At 40.3% G+C, this 21,796-nt stretch overlaps 1 protein-coding gene across 12 annotated transcripts in view; it reads right to left on the reverse strand.

The window, feature by feature from the left end:
- The window catches only part of FLT1 (fms related receptor tyrosine kinase 1), a 232,178-nt gene that overhangs the window by 75,260 nt on the left and 135,122 nt on the right, over positions 1 to 21,796 (reverse strand). For 11 of the 12 annotated variants that reach the window (XM_053305539.1, XM_053305540.1, XM_053305538.1 and 8 more), the window contains 5 exons: positions 19,628 to 19,742; positions 15,966 to 16,074; positions 10,007 to 10,297; positions 4,528 to 4,674; positions 953 to 1,084 (listed from right to left, as the gene is read on the reverse strand). In XM_053305539.1, coding sequence (XP_053161514.1) covers positions 953 to 1,084; positions 4,528 to 4,674; positions 10,007 to 10,297; positions 15,966 to 16,074; positions 19,628 to 19,742 — 794 coding nt within the window. Of the gene's footprint in view, positions 1 to 952; positions 1,085 to 4,527; positions 4,675 to 10,006; positions 10,298 to 15,965; positions 16,075 to 18,460; positions 18,591 to 19,627; positions 19,743 to 21,796 lie in introns of those variants that run through there. The other variant, XR_008318780.1, reaches the window with a different exon arrangement.

A 21,796-nucleotide genomic window follows, 5' to 3' on the forward strand; every position in this document is an offset into this window, starting at 1 on the left:
GAACTCCCACAATACACTGTGCAAATGCATGGTAGGGATGTGCACGGTCCGGTGTAAGCATGCTGTGCTGGAGCTAAAGAGCCAGTTGTGCTTCCCCTGTCGTGACCCGGCCATGCAGGGCCCATTGCGCGTGTGCGGCAGCCTCCAAAATAGCCACCGCAATGGGGGAAAGGCCCAGAAAGGGCTGAAGATCACCCAAATTGGGAGCTTTTTAGCAAAATGGAGGCTAGTGGTGGGAGGGGGGATATCCATGGACAGACACACACACACACACACACACCTGCGGCCTTGGAGAAGCCCCCCAGAGGGGTTAAATACAAAAATTTATTTATATATATATATATATATATATATATATATATATATATATATATATATATATCCTGAGCCAAACTGGGGAGGGGGTGTTGAGGAGGCAAAACCGAGCTGGCCTGGTCCAGTTCGAGGCCAGTACAGCCTCGAATGAAACTGGGCCAGGCGGTTTTGTGCACACCCTTAATTTACAGTAATTGGACAAACCTCAAATTGGATCTGACAGCTCACTCTATTGAAATCAAAGACACAAAAATGACAAATATATCTCATTCTGGCCTTTAGGAGCCTGAAACAGGAAACCAAGCAGAGCAATGCCTAACAAGGCTAAATATATACCATTCTACCCTGACCCTACTCTTTGTTGGATTGCAGCAAAACTTATTTTCAGGTCAGTATAAAGACATTCTGATCTAGCATTTCCTTTTGGCTTCCTTTTTGACCTGGTGCATTTCCTTTTGTTGAGGCTTTGTTCAAATAATATTGCACACAGTCAACAAGCCACTTACCTGTTTCTCCGGAAAATGCAAAATCTCCGTTATGGAAAGCGATTTACAATTTACAAGCGGATCAAAGACGGAAAACAAATCAAACAAAGAGAATCCATTGTCATTAGTCCCCTTCACATGCAATGCTTTACCTTGTATGGTGACGTAACTTGAACTTTCCACTGTCCCTTTCAGGTTAGTAGCTACACACTGATAGCGCCCTGCATCATTCTCTTGTGCTCTTTCAATCAGGAGACTCTTGCTTCCTGGCCCTAATATAATTCCTGTGTAATGGGAAATACAGTATTTGAAATTAATTGCCTCTCTAATACAATGCTCTTCTCGGGAAGTCTAAGCTTATTGAAGCAATCAAAAACTATGTGATGTACCCTACATGAAAAGTACTATTGTAAATATCCTCTCGGGATATTGACATGACCTTTTTGTATGGTTCATAGCTGAAGATGCTTCATCAATGGACTCTAATGGCTGGAAGAAACTTCCTCAATAACCTTTGAGGTCTGGTGGCTTCTCGATAGGACACACCTACATTACCCACTTGGGTGGAAGAAAAACAGTATTGGAATGTAACCAGCAAAGGAAGCAGAAGCTTGTGATTTTGCAGATGGTTCTGGACCTCATGCATCTGCTGGTTTCTTTTGAGCCGGCAATGCTGCTTTAACTATTGTCCTTTTGGGTGGGCAATTGCATGCTTGCTCCCTACATTCAACTTATACTTTTGCAAATAAAAATGTTACAAAAGTAGCATAGGTCTCCAATACTCTTTCCTCACAAGGAAACGGACCTTGTAGCGGCTACTCTGGAACATCCTACTGCTTTGGGAAATGGGGAGCGTGAAACAGTGAATGTTCTGGCAAGAGGTGCAAACTGGTCTGTTGGAAATTTCTGTTTTAAACAGTGCTTAAACTGGTAAATGGCTACGGCAGGGGACAAGCAGACTAGTGACACTGATAGACATTGAGCAAATGGAAGCCTCTTCTTCCAAATGGTGCTGGTTTCCCCTCTTTCCCTGTCTTCGACCATAATGTCATTGGAATAAAGTCATAGCCATCATTTTAATTAGCAGGGTGCTTTAAAAAAAGACAACCCTAGCAATATGACTGCTCATTCTATATTCAGATATTGTCATTACGTTCCAAGTATACCCTCTTAAAAAGCTCCATGCACATTGCTGTTCTATAAATATTGTTTATTCATTTTAAATGTATAAAATCTTCTTTACTGCCGTCACTAATAAAGCCTGAATGTGGTTTACAGCTTATTTAAAACCATGTAAAATTGTTTTTAAAACACCAAGCCGGAATTAGGATGCCACTAACATTCCATAAACAATCACAAAGCCATAAAAAGTGATGAATGCAGCAGATTTTCCTCTCAATCTCCAAGGGCAAACCTGATCTGAATACAACCATCTTCAGCTGCCTGCAGAAGACTAGGAGGGGGGTGAAGGAACTGATCTTCCCAGCGAGAGAATTTCATAGCCTGGGGGCAAGCACTCAGAGGGCCCAGTCTCAGATGCACAACCACCAGGCCTCCGAAGGTTTCACTCTGTGGGTAGAGCCTCCCTGAGAGATCTCTCAGATGGTAGTGTCACTTGGGGGTAGGCAGTTCTTAAGATAACAAGGTCTCAAGCTTCTTAGGGCCTTAAAAGGTAGTGATCAGCAGTTTCCATTTATAATAATGGGGATGATAATATGATTGACAAACGTACATGGCTGGCATAAACCATGCTGGGCCCTTTTATTAAATATATCGCATATATGCTAATGACAGTCTTGAAGCCGGATCCTCAACAGTTTGCATTGCTGCAGATAAAGCAGCGTCCTACGCATGGCAAGTAGAATGCAACTGTTTGAATCTCCTACCACTTGTCATGAAAGATTGTTGGAAAAGTCAGATTTGTGCCTTACTACTCAGAAAACGGCTCCACATGTTCAGAAAACTTGGCACTGTACTGATGTCAGGGCTAGTACACTAGTTCCTAGTAGGGATTTTTATATTTGGATTCTCCCTTATGTAAAAATACAAGATCTCTGGTCTTTAAAAAACTAGCAGCTCAGGGAGAAGGCTAGACTACTAGGGATGTGCACAGAACTGGTTCTGTGCACTCCCAGGAGGGTGGGGGGGGATTACTTTAAGGAGCAGGGATGGTGCCTCCTACCTGCCTGTCCCTGCCCTGCCACTTTCCCCCTGCTGGTGCTCTCCTAAAAAGTGTGGGTGTGGGGCTGCAGTGTTCCTCCTTGCAGCTCTGTTCAGCTTCACCACACAAATGGCGGACACATGGCGATGCTAAATGGGGCTGCAAGGAGGAACGCTGCAGCCCCGCACCCACACTTTTTAGGAGAGCACCAGCAGGGGGAAAGCAGTGTGTGTGGTGGTGTGGGGGAGGACTAGTAGGCAGTGCCTTCCCCGTCACTTAAGGTCCGGGTTTTGACCTTCAAAGCCTTGCGGGTTTGGGCGCCTGTCTACCTACAGACCCACCTCTCCCATCCAGTTACATCCCGTCCAGTCAGATCTTCTCAGATGTCCCTTCTGTCGGTCCTTGATTTCCGAGAGGTTCGGGGCACTAGGACCCGTGAAAGGGCCTTTTCAGTTGCTGCCCCACTTCTCTAGAACTCCCTTCCCCTTCAGATTCATTTTGCTCCTTCCTTATTGATTTTTAAATCTCTATTGAAGACTTTTCTTTTTCGCCAGGCTTTTACCCTGAAGTTTACCTATTTGTTTTTGTCTTTTTTGTTAGTTACTTTAGTTTTTAATTTAGAACATAATTTTAACGTTGTCTTACTTTGCATGTTTTTGTACACCGCCCAAAGTCTTCGGAGTGGGTGGTATATTAAATGTTTCTAATAAACAAATAAAAAAAATAAAAAAATTAAAGCAAACCCCCTGCCCTCCGAACCGGTTCAAACACCGGTTTACGGAACTGGCTCGGTGCTCCAAAAAAGAAGCACCAAACCAGTTCCATGCACATCCCGATAGACTAGACCCTGTCTTTGACATGCTAGTTCTCCATCAGCAAGGAGTTTTTGACGAGGAGCATTCAGTTTGGCGATCCTCCACCTCTTCCAAAGTCACATGCAGTTTTTCAATGGGTAATTAGTCCCAAATCTCTGGCAAAGTGCTTCTAGGGAGGTTCTTTGGGAAATGTGCTTGCCAAGAAAACATTAGATCTAATCAACTCTTGATTTAAGGCACTTCCAAATAGCACTTCCAATACAGCATGAGGTATCTTAAAAAAAATGTATTTTCTTTGTGGGAATTTGGAGAAACCGTGGCTGATTTAACTGTTACTTTGTTTGTGCTGATCAAGGTTGGCTCTACAGTAAGAGAGAATGAAACAGCTGGTTTAGGTGGCTTAGTTTAGATACAGTTAAAAGGCATCAAACTGTGTGTTATTCCATTTATTATATATTTAACTCAGAAATGTATAGGAGTTTAATTTGGATATTGTACCTCGGTCATCAAAATGTCTGAGCTAAGCCTTTTGGCTTGGCTTGTTCCTTTCAACTAGCGGTGATCAGAATGAGAATCAGCACCCTTTCTGCCCAGCTTGCAGGGGTCAGTTGCAAAGGTAGTCTGATTGCACAGGGGCACAACCATCTAGCTCTAAGTATTGTTAAATCAATCTATGGTTTACAATTCTGGAGCCAGGACCACATGACAAGAAACCTAGAAATAAAGGATGGCAGGCAAGTGTTGAGCTCACCTGATTCTTGCTGTATCTCCTCCTTGTTTTTAAACCAGGATATCTGAGGCTTTGGCACACCATGAACAAGACACTCCAGAGTAACAGAGTGACTGGTGTTGACAACCTGGTCAGTGAGGTTCCGCAGTAGATATGGTGCTTCCTGAGCTACAAAAACACATTGACAAATCAGTTAGTACGTTCCTTGACTTTGAAAATAAATTTTTCTTGTATTCTTTCCCAACCTGTCCTATATTTAATATAGCTTTAAAGGTTGTTTGGTACAAAGAACTCTTTGTCCAAGAAACAGCTACAAAATAGGTAAGGTGTTAGCTTTTATTTCAGTGCATTGTGATCCACCAACCAAAAACAAACCCAACAAATTTTAAACAGGGGGAAAAATACCCCCACCCCAAATGAAATGTATTGGGTTTTCTTAGACAATATCACCTATAACCAATGAGAACTAGTACTAATAGAGCACAACATAAATGGTCCAAACCAGTAAGACACATTAGGTGCTTTCCTTCAAATTTAGAGGTAACATCTCTACAAAGAATGCAGGATTTTATTTCTAGGGGGAAAGCTTTGCTACAATTATGGAAAAGCTCACTATGGTCATTAACCCAAAGGTTCTCAGTCAGAGTACTGTCTATCTATATTTTGACTGCAGTTTGATTCTTATTATTGAGATTGGAACTCATTTTTAGATCACATAAGCTATCTCAAAACCAACCATCATATTTCAAAATAAAGAAGCATAAGCAAGCCTCTGTAGTTTTTGGGTTTGGGTTTATTTTTATTTTATTTATGTATTGTTAGATCTCTAAACTTCCTTTCATCAATGATCCCACGACAGTTTACAATGTTAAAATATAACAGTAAAATCCATAAAATCACAATACAAACTATAAAATACAGAGATGGAGCAGCAAGAGAGCAGAGTTTAGTTTAGCTGAGTATCAAATAAGTGACAGAAACCTCACAAAGTAAATTGGCCAATCCAAGCTTTTAGTGGACTGGAAATGTTGTTAATCATGTTTTGAGAATTCTGCAGCATACACTTCACAAAGTGCATAAACCATTTTTTTTAAATCTCTGAAAGTCACACTTCAAAATGAAATGTCTTTTAATAAAAAGCCATCTAGCGTGTATTTCAGTGTTATCATTGCACAAATGTATAGGCAAGTTAAGACTTGGGTCACTGCATAAACAAGTTCTCCAGACAGAGTTCTCCATCATAGTTAGAGCCGCTGTGTAGGATGTTTTAAATGAGCAACCACGCAGAAATGATTGTCTGTTTTCACCCCAAAGAAAAAGAAAAGGATCTGTTTCAATGGTCCATTTATCTTACCCCATCCCCTCCATTATACATGGTTTCTTGCTTCTTGATCAGATTTGAATATTCATATGGCAACTTTATATGTTCGGAATGATTTGTGTCGACAGTGACACAAACACTTTCTGTTTCTCATTTTATCACTGGTGTAGCTGAATTATTGGTTGTATGTGCAATGGTGGATTCCTGAAAAATCCTCTAGGAACCAAGTCATGGTAAATTCCCTTGAACCTCCAGTTTGGTTTCACTCTCTCCATGTCCCCCTTCAAGAAAGTTTTCAAATTGAGTATTCATGGTGATAATGAGGAACTCTGACTGTTCAAGTAACATGGCCATCCAATGTTTTCAGTTCAGCAATAATATGCTCAGGCACTGGACTAGTTACACAATGGCTGTTTCCTCTGTAGAGGTGGTTGACTGTATCATCTGATGGGCTTTTCTGTCACTAATAATGGCAAACCAATTATTTGAAAGAACAATCATTTTTGTAAACTTCTTTGGATCCTTACACAATCTGTTACGTATAAAACAAGAAAAATAGGAAAAGAGTTGTTTCTAAAAATAATACCAAGTACTGAAGAGAATTCCTGCCAAATCTTGTGTCACATATATTGTGTCCAACTGTTACTAGATTATAAACTCCTGGATGCAACGTAGCTAGCTGCCTGCATTCATACAGCAATCTGAAGTGTGGTGACATACCACTTTCCCAACAATTATCAAGCCAATCTGCCATGTTTTCTCCATTATCAGCTATAACAACTTGTCAGTGACAGATCCTGAAGGTTTGTATTTTGATGTCCATTTATGTCTGTTTCCTTCAAATTAACTGTCTGTGAAGGCGTGATATTTGAAAATATGTCTGCCTACAGAAGCTGACAAACCGAAGACCCCATGTATGTTCTGTGTTCCATAAACTGTATAGAACAATATAACTGAATGACTTTAGACAAACAGCAGAAGCATGAAAAAAGGCCACATAGTCAGTATGTTATTTCTGATTAATTTTAATTTGTTTATAGCCATACACATTTTTTCCATATTGAGAAACATTTCCTTATTTAAAAATTAGTTTGCATCTCTCCTCACATGTTTTTAATCATGTTATTGTCATAAATGGCTAATTTTGAAATGCTTGGTTAAAGCCAGGTATCATTATTTCTTTTAAGCCTGCTCCCTTTTTCATGAATTTCATGAAAAACAAGGTTTTTCACAAGCACTCTTTCTTGGCTTGACCTCTTTTCTTTTTGTTTTAATCCAGTAAAAATCTCTGAGATATGGACATTTATGCATACAATCAACAGTGAACTTCTGTATAATTCCCATGTTCATGGGAAGTTCATGGCAGATTCTGAAGGGAACCACAGGGGAGTAGAAAGTCCTATGCCAGTAACATTATTATCATAGGCCTTCAGTAGCAAGACAGAAGGGGAAACATAACCCTGAGACAAAAAAACTCCACTTTCTCCTCAGCAATTATGACCAAACATGTTTCGCTCCCCCTGACCCCCGCTGGCTTTTGTTGTTGTTGTAGCATAGCTCTTCATCTAACATTCGTATCTCTTTGTGAGGCAACATATTATTAGTTCAGTTACTGATTACAAGTAGACATCTGAATTTCTAACATGCATGTAAAAAAAGAAATACAAATTTAGTTCACAATTATTATCCTTCTCATCATATATGGGAATCATAAGTCGTCCAGAGAAGAACAAGATTCCTCCCTTTCCAGTGCAATGCAGAAATTAATACTGGCAGTGGGGTTTGTGCATCAATCACAATGCAAAAGAGAGTCTTCTCAGGCCTTTTGCTTTACACAGTGTTAACGAGATTCTTTCATACATTCCAACACAGGCAGCAATGCAGGCACAATAATTTATAACACTGAGTTTTTGAGGCTTTGGCCAACTCCAAGTTATGGAATGGTCAGGATGTCTTCCTTCCCCTGAGACTTGCTATAAATTGTTATTTAATTCCATAGGTGAGTGCTATGTTCTACCATCAGTTTGTAAATCAAGCTCATGTGCCTGTTATTCCAGTTCATCCTATGGAGCTGGCCCAGAACCAGTGATTGGTGGATTGAATCCAAATGTCAACAACTTCTCTTTCTTCTCAAAGTCCTAAGCTCTAGTTTCCAGGCTACTGTAAATTCATAAAGTCCTGCCATGATTGCATCCCACATCGTGCATAATATATTTTCTCACATATAACCTCTACAGAGATGGGGCCTTCTTTTCCTGTTTTCTCTAAGAATATACAGTAAAGTAAGCTTGCTGTCACTGGAATGCAGTTACCAATTATCGGTTTGGCTTTGTAACCATATGAAAAACAGCCACAGAAGGTTCCTTTGCAAGAATATAAATTGTTTCTGGAAGCCATCATGGAAATATTGAAAAAAGATTTTCTGTATAGAAGGCGGCTATAGGTGAAATTTCAAGCTAGGAACAATTATTCTTTTCTTTACCCTGACAACTTCCAGGTAGCTAATTGTTTTCAAAGCATTTTGGGCTCAACAAAACTGGCATGGTAGGGAATTGCTATTGTTTACCCTTTCACACTTGACAAAAGCAATTCCCACGTGAACGACAAGCTTGGCTGGGGGACACGGTCCTGCTACCTTAAAGGAGGAAATGGGTGGGTGAGTTCTCAGGCACCAGAAATTGTCATGTTGTCACCCTCTGTTTTAATAGCAAAGCCACTTTTGTTCCGATTTTTGCTGTTGCTATTGTGATCCCCCACATGCTTGGCTTGAATTTCTATATAATAATTAATCATAAGTGAAATCTCCCCCAATATAATAAAGATACGCATTGTAAAAAAATAAAGTTATCAGATCTATTAAAAATAGTAACTTCTTCCTTATACAGCTTTTATAATACACAGAAACACCTTGAGAAAAAATCACAAAAGGGAATGATAAGAAATGCATAAGAGTAACAATAGATTACTTTTAATTCTCCATCAGTAATTTAGTCAATTTTAAATCCCCATGTTAAATCCTATTAGCATGTGCATATGAAAAAAAGGAATGGTGTGTGTGTGTGTGTGTGTGTGTGTGTGTGTGTGTGTGTGTGTGCACCCCCCACCACACACGCTCTAGTAGCCTTAATTTTAAGTCTAGATCTGGATCAATACATTAAACATTTTTATGTGTTGATTGTAACCTCGTTAATAGAGGCAAATGTGGCAATTCTCTTTTATTAAGATAAGTTATAACTACAAACTTCTTCACTCTAATGCCAGGGGAGAGTTTTCCCATTGATGTCAATACACCTTTAACAATAGCACTATAATTTACTTGAAAGGGAACCAAAGGAAAGCTCCCTCAATGTATTTATTCAAAGAGGGTCCCACTCCGGTGGGTGGGTTTAGTATTCTAATTCATGCAAACAATACAAGAGGGCTATGCCTTAGTTCAACATTTTTATTTCTTATTCTGCATCCTCAGAGCTTTCCCTGAGAAGCGGTTTTTTAAAAAAGATTAATATATTTAGTGTAGAAAAATGATTTCAAATAAATAAGCATAAGAACTTGCTCAGCAGGCAATATTTATAAATCCACAAAGAGCAGATTAAAGTAAAAATACCATAGTCCAGTCAATCTCTCATACACTGAGCTGTGCTTATTCTGCACTGTAAAGTTAACTTATAAAATGTCCAATGTTGACCAAAGCCAGAAGTTTTGGTTTTTTGTAAAGTGTTCAGTTTATGCAGCTTTGACACTTGGGAGGAAGTTGAATATCAAAGCCGAAGAGAAGTTGGGTCCAAAGTTTTTCATTATCACTTGGTGGGAGACATGCAAAGAACAATACAACATAACACACACACTGCTGTGGAGGGGGTGGGGAAGTCTTCCAAATCCCAACTTCCATAGCTTTGTCAAGGCAGAATATATCTCTCCGAGCCAAATTGGAAGCCCGGGTTTGGGGGTTTTGCTGTTTGCTTTTTGTTTTGTATTTTTGGTTCATTTTTGCATGGCTACTCCTCCTTTGTCCAAACCTCCCATTTTTGGAGGTGCACAGTAGTAATCAATCGAGATTTAGAACTTTCACTTTTCAGTGAGTCCTTTAATGTTTTATATTGTGTTGTGTTGTACAATCATTCCTTGCGCTCTTAAATTTGTGGATCCGTGAGAAAACAGCCTGTTTGTTACAGTGCTCACCTCTGACTGTAACGTCTTTCTTTTGAAGCACTTCTTCTCCAGTGTATATGTTCCTTGCTCGGCAGATGTAGGTGCCTGAATAGTCAAGAGAAACGTTCTTGATGGTGATGGTGAGATCAATGGAGTACTCCTTAGTGGCTGCCTTTCTGATTCTTGTTTGGTTGTTAACTGTCCTTGGTAATAACCAGGTGATGTCTTTGTACAAGAATTTGTTGGCTAAACACGACAACACAAGGCTTCCTCCTTCAACAGGCCTTTTCTTTAAGTTAATATGGAATCCATTTGGAATATCTGTCAAAAACCAAAATATACTTTTTATTCATAAATCATAAAAAAAATAAAAATAGAATAACTAGGGAACAATTCATTATCTTCCCACCCTCCCTACTTTTATATCTACTCACTGCAGCAAGATCTACCTATAGAATGGGGATTGTTTAAATAAATAAATAAATAAATAAATAAATAAATAAATAAATAAGATTACAATTGGAAACCCATGGGGCTGAGAACATAGCTCAGTGACAGATATCTGCTTAGCATGCAGGAAGTCCCCAGCATCTCCAGATAGGGCAAAGAAATATTCCTGCCTGAAGCCCTAAACAGCTGCTGCTAGTCACAGTAGAAAATACTGAGCTGGATGGATCAAGGGTCTGACTCAATAACAGCTTCCTAAGTTCCTATAGAAAGCAATCACAAAACCCACAAAAGCCGAGTGGCTGAGAAAGAGAAAAGATTTAGCTGATTAGTTAAACAAACCTAGGTGTTAGGGGCATGTATGTGGGAATTACCTACTGCCAACCTCCTCCCTGTTGACAGCCCTTCCACAAACATGCATTTAAGCATTGGGATCTGAGGGACAACTATGTATGCCTAATGGCATGTGTAAGTGTCAGGTCCTAAGAATTTTGTCAAGAAGAAAAAAATGTGAAGCATTGTTTCTTAATGGTCACATTTGACCTTGTCTTGCTATCTCTGTCAATAACTGCAACACACAAGCACTTGGAAGAAACATGGACATCTTTTACTGATATGATTTGGCCCAGATTTATCAATTTTATCGTTACAAAAATTTATCATATGGGGAAGACAAGTTTTGGTATGGCCACACTGAGAAGGTAAGGTGAAGTGTGCTGTTGAGTCAGTTTTGACTCCTGGTACCCACAGAGCCCTGTGGTTTTCTTTGGTAGAATACAGGAGGGGTTTACCAGTGCCTCCTCCCACGCAGTATGAGATGAGGCCTTTCAGCATCTTCTATATCACTGCTGCCCAAATTTTAAATTTGGTTTGTTTTTATATTTTCAGCTTAATATTTTTATTGTCATTCTATTGTATGTTTTTTAACTTTTGTAAACTGCCTTGAGACTGTTTTTAATGAAAGGCGGAATATAAATTCAACAATAAATAAATAAAATAAATAAATTCAAATCAGCAACTTTCTGCTTGTTAGTCAAGCTTTTCCCCACTGCACCACTTAAGGTGGCTACACTGAGAAGGGAGACTTCAAATATACTTTTAAAAAATATGTGAGCATTAGAAACTGAAATTAAATTATACATCAAGAACCACTGATATTTCAGCCACAAACTGTAATAGTACTTTATATAATACAACAGTGAGTACTTTAATTTGATACAAGTATTATATAAAACACCTTACACTGTATTACTTCTTAAGCATTGTATTTTGAGTGATTTATACATTTATAATTTAAAATTTTCTTTATACTCTTTTTGTATAACTTGATTTCTTTTTTAAAGCAATTTGTACACATCCTGAAAGCCTTGTGAATTTAAAAGACTGCTCATTCCAAGGATGTTTGCAAGTCTTGTTTTTCAAACATATTTTGACTTTTCTACCAGAGAACAAAACCGAATTTTACAGATCCTTCAATGCTGTGCCTAAATGACATCTTAAGAATTACGTTATTTGTGGGGAATGCACTTTTTAGGAGCGCATCCTTTGTAAATCAGCAAAAGGCATTGTGGGGCAGCATCCAGACTAATTAGTCTAGACTAAGCATTATTTAAAACAAAGGGACTTAAATTAGTCATGACTAACTTATCCCATGGTTTAAGTCCTGTGAAAATAAATGGGACTTCATTTAGTCATGACTTAGTCTGGATGCTGCCAACTAAAAGAAAGCACTTCAGTACTGCTTTGATTAATTCTCCAAGGCACTTTGAATGATTGACTGGAGACTGATGGGTGATAAGTAGCAATTAATGACTCTATAAATGGTGCAAATGGGTGCTAAATGCCTGGTGGAACACAGAGAGGAATTAATATTAAAGGAACAATATTAAAGGAACAGTTCCTTTAATTGGGATGAGTTTTTAACAAAGGATCTCTAGATTGAAAAAGCAGGGAGGTTTCCATAGAGCTCTATGGGGAAAGTGCTAGAAAGGACTACCCTTCCAGCATTCCATGCATGCCATCCTGTACAGCTCCCATGATGTCACTGGGGCTCTCTGTGGCAGCGGATCCCTTTAACAGCGCTCGCTGGTGCTGCACACAGGACCGCTCTGCATGGTAAGCACGGGGTGTGGCTGCCTCTGCACAGGGAAAGGTTGGTGGTGCAAATTGATTCATTTACAGTTGAATTTATATACCGCTTTTCATTAAAATAATCCCAAAGCCATTTACAATATAATTAAAAATACACAATGAAAACAATACGCAAGTACAAACATTAAATTTAACTATAAAAATAATACATCTATTTAAAAAGTTTAAAAACAAAATAGTAAAGCACAAGACACAGAGCAGCAGCAAGGAAAGCAGTTCTTTGAAGGAAGCGGCCATATACGGAGTCAGACCATTGGTCCATCTAGCTCAGTATTGTCTACAGAATGGCAGCGGCTTCTCTACAGGCAGGAGTCTCTCTCAGCCCTGTCTTGGAGATGCCAGGGAGAGAACTTGGAAGCTTCTACATGCAAGTATGCAGGTGCTCTTCCCAGAGTGGCCCCATTTCCTAAGAGGCATATCTTACAGTACTCACATGTGGTCTCTCATTCAAATGCAACCAGGGCGGACCCTGCTTAGCTAAAGGGACAAGTCATGCTTGCTACCACAAAACCATATAAAAAGCTGGGTGACTTGACTTCAACACTTCAAGGCCACATGTTTGCAAAGGCCTACTACTCACTAATGAGTCACAGGCAGATGTACACTGACTTCCAAAGAGGCATTAACTAAACCACCACTAAAATAATTACTCCAAAAACCAGACACAGGTAGCACATTAATATAATTAGAAAACTCACTGATTAATCTTGGGTACTCTCTCTCTGTCTCTCTTTATTTATTTATAAAATCAGTGTAAACTTGAAGGTTAGTAGTGTGTGACCCCATCTGTTTGCAATTGTCAGATATTGTCAGATATTGACTATTGCTGGCTGAGACTGCTACTGCATGACAGTAGTCAAATATGATTGCTACTGTGTATCAGTTGTCAAATACGGTAAAAACTGATATTGATTGATTGATAGTTAAGTTCAGGTCCCCCCCACCCCCGCACCAGATGTTGACAGTTGTTGCATGCTGGCTATCAGTGCTACAGTACTGTGAACTCTACAATACAAAATATTTAGAGGATACTCAGAGAATATTTGCACATCAAGAGAGTATCTGCCACCAAAGTCCAAAGACATATAAAGGTTATCGTTCTAATCAGGAGCAATTCCACTTAACTAAATTCTGATCTATACACTATGCCTTTGGGGGAGCTACAGGCCCTTGAATATGGATCAGAATTTGGTTCTAACTCTGCTAAGAACTGTGTAAAGATATTTTGAAATCTAATAGCTAATTACCCAATAGAAAGATAACATCTTTTCACAATAAAAAGAAAGAAAGAAAGAAAGAAAGAAAGAAAGAAAGAAAGAAAGAAAGAAAGAAAGAAAGAAAGAAAGATGTAGTTCCACCAACTCTTGTTTAAAAGGCTTGAATCTCCTGATTTTTAACACCTCATTGTATTTGTTAGACCCTGAGACAAGCTGGGTAATGAGTGGCTGGAATAATGTAAAAGAGTTTTATTTACTTTAGTGATTTGAAACTTCCTGTGGAAATAGCTCCCAGGTTTCCTGATGGAAGATTTTGTTTATCTTTGCCAAGCACCATCAGGAATCTCAAAATAAAATGGCTCTAGTGTCACTGGTCAGGCAGGAGATAAGGCTGTACTGTTCCTGTCTCGCTCTCAGTAATTGCAAACACGCCCATGGGCCTGCTGTGTGCCAGCCAAACAGTAAAAAAATAGGGGAAGGATCAAACTCAGAGGGTGGCACATGCGGAAGACAGGGAATGCTTGAATTTGAGATGTGGAGGTCACTATAGAGATTGAGGGGACGCTGAGGAGCATGCAATTTCCAAAAATGATTGCAACATACTGAAGACATATATGCTACTACTAGAATTGACTGATTGATTGATAGTTACAGTAATTAAATAAAAGCAAATGGAGCCCCAGAAAGTTCATCTACCTGGCATAATCAATCCTTTTCCTTTCCAGCTCTCATCAAAGTAGTGGATACAGAGCATTAGAAAGTGTCTATTTCCTTGGCCTCACCATACCTACAAACTGATCTGTGTATGCACACTAAGGCCTCCATCAGCTATGATTATTTTATGTATTTATTTAATGTATATATCACCTGACTCCAAAGGCTCTATCTAGGCAGTTCACAAAAATGCTTGATCTACTGGAAGTATCTGATCTGATCCCATTACGTTGGGTCCAACACATGGGAAGGACAGCCTGCCTACCCTGTGGTCAGACCTCACATACGTTTCAGGGCATTTCCTATCCAGCCCCCTTAACAATAAAGAGAGAGCAGCATAGGGCTGCAGTTGGCATCTACTTTTTGCCCAGCGTATGTTCCTGTTCCGCTGTAAGCATTCAAATGAGAACAATCTTGAAAAAACAGCAGTCTAGCCCAGTTAAGTATAATTTTTGAATACACCAAAAGGAAACCCTTGTTAGCATCCTGGCCTTTTATTCACATCCATCATTTTTTGTATTGGAAATAGTTTAAGGATGCTTTTTTGTTGTTGTTGTTCCTCCACAAGGATGAAAGAATCAGAACACTAAGGACCCAACTACACATTACGTTAAGCATTGCATTGGTCTTTTCAGCCTTGATATTTTTCCTAAATAGCAGCTGGGGTGGGAGGTGGGGCTCAGGACCATGGAGGCACAAGGGATTTAATCTTTCCCCCACTAGTGACAGCTTCTCTCACTGGGCCAATAGCAGCCATGAAGTGCCCAACCCGGAACAGGAATGCATTGCTCTCCCCCAGTGCTATGTCCCCATTTTGACCCTGCCACAAGCTATTTAGGAAACCCAAACCAAGCATGCAAGGGACAGTAACATGACTAATGGAGTGTGTCGTTTGGCCTTCAGTTGACTCTTCGAAAAGATGACTTGATTACAACAGCTTAGAATAGATTCACAAACCACGTTGCCCATATCACCAAGTAATTTCTTAGTTCTTCAGCTGACAATGTGATCCACATGAGCTTGGACATGGAAGGAGTTCAACAGCTCCGAATCTCTTAGTATGTGAGCAAAGAGTTGCTTCTGTGGCCCACAACTTGCAGTGTATAGAATGCACAGGACAGGGCTATGAGTGAACCAGCTATGTGACTACCCAGACAGAATATCTGTCACAGAATATTGTGACATTGCAGCAACTTAGCCAGTAGTTATGGGGATGAAAGAACATCTCAAAGGTGACGAAACAGGCAATAAACAGACTGTTTCCAAGATAGTGTAAAGTCTATCAATGTCCTGAGAAATCTGGTCCAGCATTGCTACCATCATCACAATCATCATCATCATCATCTCTTTATTTATTAAATTTATATACTGCCTGACTCCAAAGGCTCTAGGCCTTTCACCTCGAACATTACACGCATCCAATATATGTTATGATTCAAAATTGCATGAATTGCATTTACCTGTTACAAAATAACTAATATGTCTTTCATCACTTCCCAGTTTATTGGAAGCTATGCAACTGTAGATTCCGGATGACCTGGATTCTGCCACAGTCAAAATGCTAGCCGTCTGTGAAAGAAAGAATAGCTTTAGTTTTCATAAGATTAAAGGGATTGTTTTTCAGTGATCCTCCTGAACAGGGACACTGATATGATTCAGTTGTTCCATTCATTCAATGAAAAGCAGCGTTGCAGCAGCTAGGAGGTGCCACCATGAAGAATCATGGAAATAATGGAAAAATAACAGGAAGGCAGCTTTCCCTGGAGACCTTTATATTATGAGAGCCACTATTCTGAATTGTTGCGTGAGGATTTAAGACTGATTTATCTCGTGTGTATTATGTACTGATGACAGGTTACAATAAACGAGGTGTGGTACAGTGAACTGTACCTCACCAGCTGCCAAAGGAGCTGGCAAGAATAATATTGGATAATGTGGCAACAGGTTCATTGCATTTGTTGAGTGATGAAGAGGTAGAAGCAGCAGGCCGTAGACTGATTGTCAGTCTTTTCAGGTATTAGATTGCATGTTGGCACTGACATACTTGATGTAGTTGTTGCAAAGAAACAATTTCACTGGCATGTTTGAACTGGGGCAGCACTTCAATTGGGGCTGGGGGGATATTATGAGCAGTGCATTTCAAGAATACGTGCCGTCTTCTTTAAAAAAAACCAACAGCTCATATGGCAGTAGCATTACAGGTCAGTAACTTTCTATATTTAGTTTTTGAACAAAATGGTATAGATAACCAGTACATAGGGCCCTGCTAGTTGGGCAAAAGAGCACAGTCTATAGGAATATAGAAAACTGCCATATACTGAGTCAGACCATAGGTCCATCTAGTTCAGTATTGTCTATACAGACTGGCAGCAGCTTCTCCAAGGTTCGTTCATTCATTCATTCGATTGCTAGACTGCCCTTCCAAAAATGGCTCAGGGCGGTTTACACAGAGAAATAATAAATAAATAAGAGGGATCCCTGTCCCCAAAGGGCTCACAATCTAAAAGGTTGCAGGCAGGAATCTCTCTCAGCCCTATCTTGGAGATGCCAGGGAAGGAACTTGGCACCTTCTTCTCTTCCCAGAGCAGCTCCATCCACTAAGGGGAATATCTTACAGTGCTCACATGTGGTCTCCCATTCAAATGCAACAAAGGCAGACCCTGCTTAGCTAAGGGGACAAGTCATGCGTGCTACCACAAGAGCAGCTCTCCTCTCACCCTTTATGGCAGTGGCTGTTTATATTTCTTTAATATATAGCAGGGGTAGAACAACTGTTCCCACTAATCCAAGCATAGTAGGCTTGAGCCCAAAATGTTTCGGAGGCCATTATGAAGGCCTCTGAAACGTTTCGGCTCGGGGGGGGGGGGTTCGGCATTTCGGCACTGGCGGTGGTGGTACTTTAGGGGTGGGGGAGGGTGCACTCACCCCTCCCGCCACATTTCCCCCACTAGCACCCCATTATTTTCAAGCCCCTTCGGGTGGCAGCATTCCTCCCTGATGCCCCGTTACCCTCATCAGCCAGAAGTAGCGATTGTGCATGTGCCTGTTGCGTGCACGCGCGCAGCCATCTGCTGTGCACATGCACACACACGGCGGGCGCATGCACGATCGCTACTTCCTGCCCATGAGGGCAACGGGGCGGCAGGGAGGAACGCTGCCGCCCCAAGGGGCTTGAAAATAACGGAGTGCCGGCGGGGAAAATGCGACGGGAGGGGTGAGTACACCCTCCCCTGCACTTAAAGTACCAGTAAAGAATTTTTGAAGTGTTTAGATTCTTTGGTGTCTTCATTACATACTTTCATTTCTCCTGTTCATTATAACCCCAATGCTTTGAAGGTGGGGGTGGGGAATTAGTGGTATCCCATGTGCCAAATATCCCTCAACCCGCAAGCCACTGGGTACTCAGTTTATATTTTAGAATTTTTCAAGCATTTAGACTCTCTGGTGCATAATGAATCCTCATAGGGATTCATTATGAGGAAAGATTATTAGACACCAAAGAGTCTAAACACTTGAAAAAATTCCTAGGACATAAACTGAGTAGTACCCTACTGCCTTATGGGTGGGAAGGGGCTGTAGTAGGTACATGGCAGTTGATAGTTGGCACTGTCCAAAGATAGTCAAAATGAATAGAAGAAATGAAGGTATGCAATGAATCCTCATAGGCATTCATTGAGGAAAAGTTATTATGCACCAAAGAATCCAAACACTTGAAAAATAGTGACCACACATTTTGCTCCATAACTCCACTTCTACAAGGGAGAAAGCTTTTTCAAAAAGGAAATCTGGGAATCTGGGGGAATTAATAGGAGGGATCCAAATCTTGAATCAATTCAATTTGTACCCAGATCTAGCCAATGGACCACAAGGTGATTTGTTCTGTCTCCAAATCATTCGAATCAGCTAGATTTGGGTGCAAATCAATTTGTACCTGAATTGATTCACACATCCCTACCTTTGAGTAAACTATGAAAGGAGAACTGTTCATCAGTCCACTGAATATTTCTAGTTCACTTGCTTTCTGCTGGTATTTCACTGTGCCTCTTTTTGAAACCCTGAAGTGTCTCCAGAGCTATTTCCTCATCCTGGAAAGAAATTTCAGATTGTGTTCAAATCAAATGTCTAAACTTCTCTTTTGTGAGACAATCTTATCAAGACTTCAAACATCCTTATGGCTCTTGATTGAACCCTTTCCAAATTTTCAACATCCTTTTTTTGAAGTGTGACCACCAAAACTTGACATGGGATAGAATCCAATAAACTAGAATCACATCTCTGAAAAAATTCACTTAAAAGCCAGATATGTGGGAAATGCTTTCAAAAAACAAGGATATTACACAATGGCATGAAATGGTGTGGTTTTGCATGCTACATTTTTGCTAAGACTTAAAGCACTTGATGGGATTTGATACCACTTAGTGCTTTATTCAGTTTGACATGTAACATTTTGTCCTGTCCATTCCCAGATAGTATCAGAATGAGCATTTAAGCATCCAAAGAGGCTTCTACTGCTAATTGTTAACAGTCTCTTAATACTAGAGGAAGATTCTTAATTATGGTAAATGATGGCACATAGAAGACCAATCTGCTAGCAATTATTTGCAAGGATAGCATGGCTCTACAGAGTTGTGAACAGAATATGCACATGCACCCACACAGACTGTGACTACAAAGCTGCAACAGAAAGACTGTAGGGGTTGGGTTTAGACAGGGGAAACCAAAGTCCAAATCTCTACCCAGCTGTGAACTTGGATTCTCTGGGAGCCTGGGCGTAGCTAAGGGAGAGGGGGCCCGTGTTCATCCCTCTCTTGGGCGGCCCCCCAGAGTGAGGGAGACAATGAAGAAAATAGGGAGAGATGGACCTGGAGGGCCCTCAGGAGCTGGGGGCCCGTGTTCTTTGAACCCTTTCGTTCAATTATAGCTACGCCCCTGCTGGGAGGAATAATTAGTTCTTAGCCTAGTCTATCTCATAGGGTTGTTGGAAGTTTAAATTTGATTCACTTTTGGCAATAGCTTTCAATGGCAGTCTAACAAATGGTCATTAGCTTTAGCTCAATATTAGCAGTTCCTCATTGTAAGAATGTCCAGTGGTTGATGGCCTTTTTCATCCAGTTTACTATACCTTATTTTTCCCTTCTATTATTGCTGTTCTTTGTTTGATGCTTTCAATTCTGTTTCCAGTAGTGCTCCCAGATTTCAAAATGAAAGATCCTTCTGGATAGGAGCAAAAGTCAGACCTATGATGAGAGAAATAAGAGTGAAGCGGGAGAATGAATATCTGCATCTCATAGGGCATGAAAAAATGTGACTTACTCTTCTAACACAGGCAATAGGCTATTGAAAGGCAACCTAACTGTACAACATTCTGAGCCAAATTTCTCAAAAATATGAACTGTAGTCTAAAGTTTAGATCCATTCAGATTCAGATTCTAATGTTCACTGTTATCTGTTTCCCTTTTTCATCAATGATTACTCATTACTCATAAATTAACTCATTACTTCTTACTCATAAAACTAAATCATAACGCATAAATCATTACTAAATCATAAATCATTACTCATAAATTACTCATTAGTTCTTACTCATAAAACTAAATCATAACACTCAGATGTTCAAGTTCAGCTCTTGCAATATCTAGGCATACTGAGATATTGTGGTGGCCCAAAACCTCAGGCTGCCCGAGACAGGACACCAAAAGTCACCCCAGTGTCTCCTCACCTGTCACCCTTGTGCTCCTCCTCCTCACTGCTGGTGCTGGCAGTAGCCTATGCTGGCTATGGAAAAGAGAAGGGAGGGAGTGGAAGAGGAAATGTGAAGCAGCAGAGAGAGGTTTTAGTTACAATTTCTCCACCACTCTCTTCTCCACTCCATATCCCAAGCAGTTTGGAGGAGGAGGAGGAGGACTCAGACCACCTTGACGAGTAGTGGAAGTGTCACTGCTCTGTGAAGAACTGCTCTGATAGTGGCAATAGCAGGAGGAATCGAGAGAGAGGTAGTTGAGGTGTCAGTGATGAGGGGTATCCCATTGCCACCCCAATAATCCAATACTTGAGGCAAATGATCACTGGGCCTCATTTAAGGGCCCAGCCCTGCTGAGATCCAGTGGAATATGTTGATTATACAAGCCAAAATACATGTGTAGCTGTATTTAACTGCAGTACAGAGTACAGTTCAGCTGCTGAAGTTAAATAGCTTTAAACCATTTCAAGAGCAAGACCTGACATTCCAAAGTCTAGAATAATTTGACATCTGATCCAAATGGCAGCTTTTAAGGTACAAGTGTGTTAATTACTCCTTAAGTATGTAGCTAGGCGCCATCCTGGGGGAATGGACTGGAACAATGTCAGTTTTGTGGCTGATATTTCAGTGTCATGTGCCCTTGATCGACATCAGCTCTGTGACCCAATGGTAGAATATGAGGGCAAGGCTAGTCTAATTAACAGTGGTGGCGGGCATCCAGACTAAACTACTCATTAGTAGTCCATTGAAATTAATGGGACAAGTTAATCATGGCAGCCAATATGCTTCCATATTAGATGTTTACTCTGGAATTGCCATGCTTTGCTTACTCACATTTTTATAGGAAAGCCATGTGGCATCATAAAATAATTGTTCTCTTTTGTTTTCATGTGCTTCATTTCTATTTTTAAAGGTTAAAAAAATCCTACTTTAAAAAGAAAAGAATGGAAAAGCACGATCTTCACATGTGTAGATTATTGCCCTAGTTCAACGTTCTTTTTTAAAGAACCATGGTCTTGATCTGTGCAGTAATGTAAGGTGTGGGGGGGTTGCTTTGCTTGCTTGACCATACTGAAGCCATTTTGTTAGCTTGATGCTAGAGCTGTCTGAGCAGAAACGCTTTGCACGGGGACAAGACAACTGGCTTAGCAGGCAGGCAGACAATAGCTAGCTTAGGGTATTGGCTTGAAATATATTTGGGGGGGAAGGTCCCCAGAGATTTGAATAATGCTTTCGCAGACAGTGATGGCAGCTACACTTAGCAAAATCCTATCTGGAGCATTCGGATCGTGCAGGGTAAATTACCCTTGTTTAATAGACACGTGTAAATATACATGTGCTAACCGACTGAAATGTTTAAGCAACTTGAGACAATTCTGTAACTTCCTCTTTTGGCAAGATAAGACTGTGTTATGCACTTTGCAAATGGTCTTTGGGGTCTGGTCAGGTTTGTAACCTGCATGGGCTCTCTCTGACCCATTTTCAGCTGAAACTCTCTTTGTATCAATAAAAGCAATGACTTGGATTATCAAAACGAGGGATGTGCACCAA

This window comes from Hemicordylus capensis, chromosome 3 (genome assembly GCF_027244095.1).
Source record: "Hemicordylus capensis ecotype Gifberg chromosome 3, rHemCap1.1.pri, whole genome shotgun sequence".
Lineage (NCBI taxonomy): Eukaryota > Metazoa > Chordata > Lepidosauria > Squamata > Cordylidae > Hemicordylus > Hemicordylus capensis.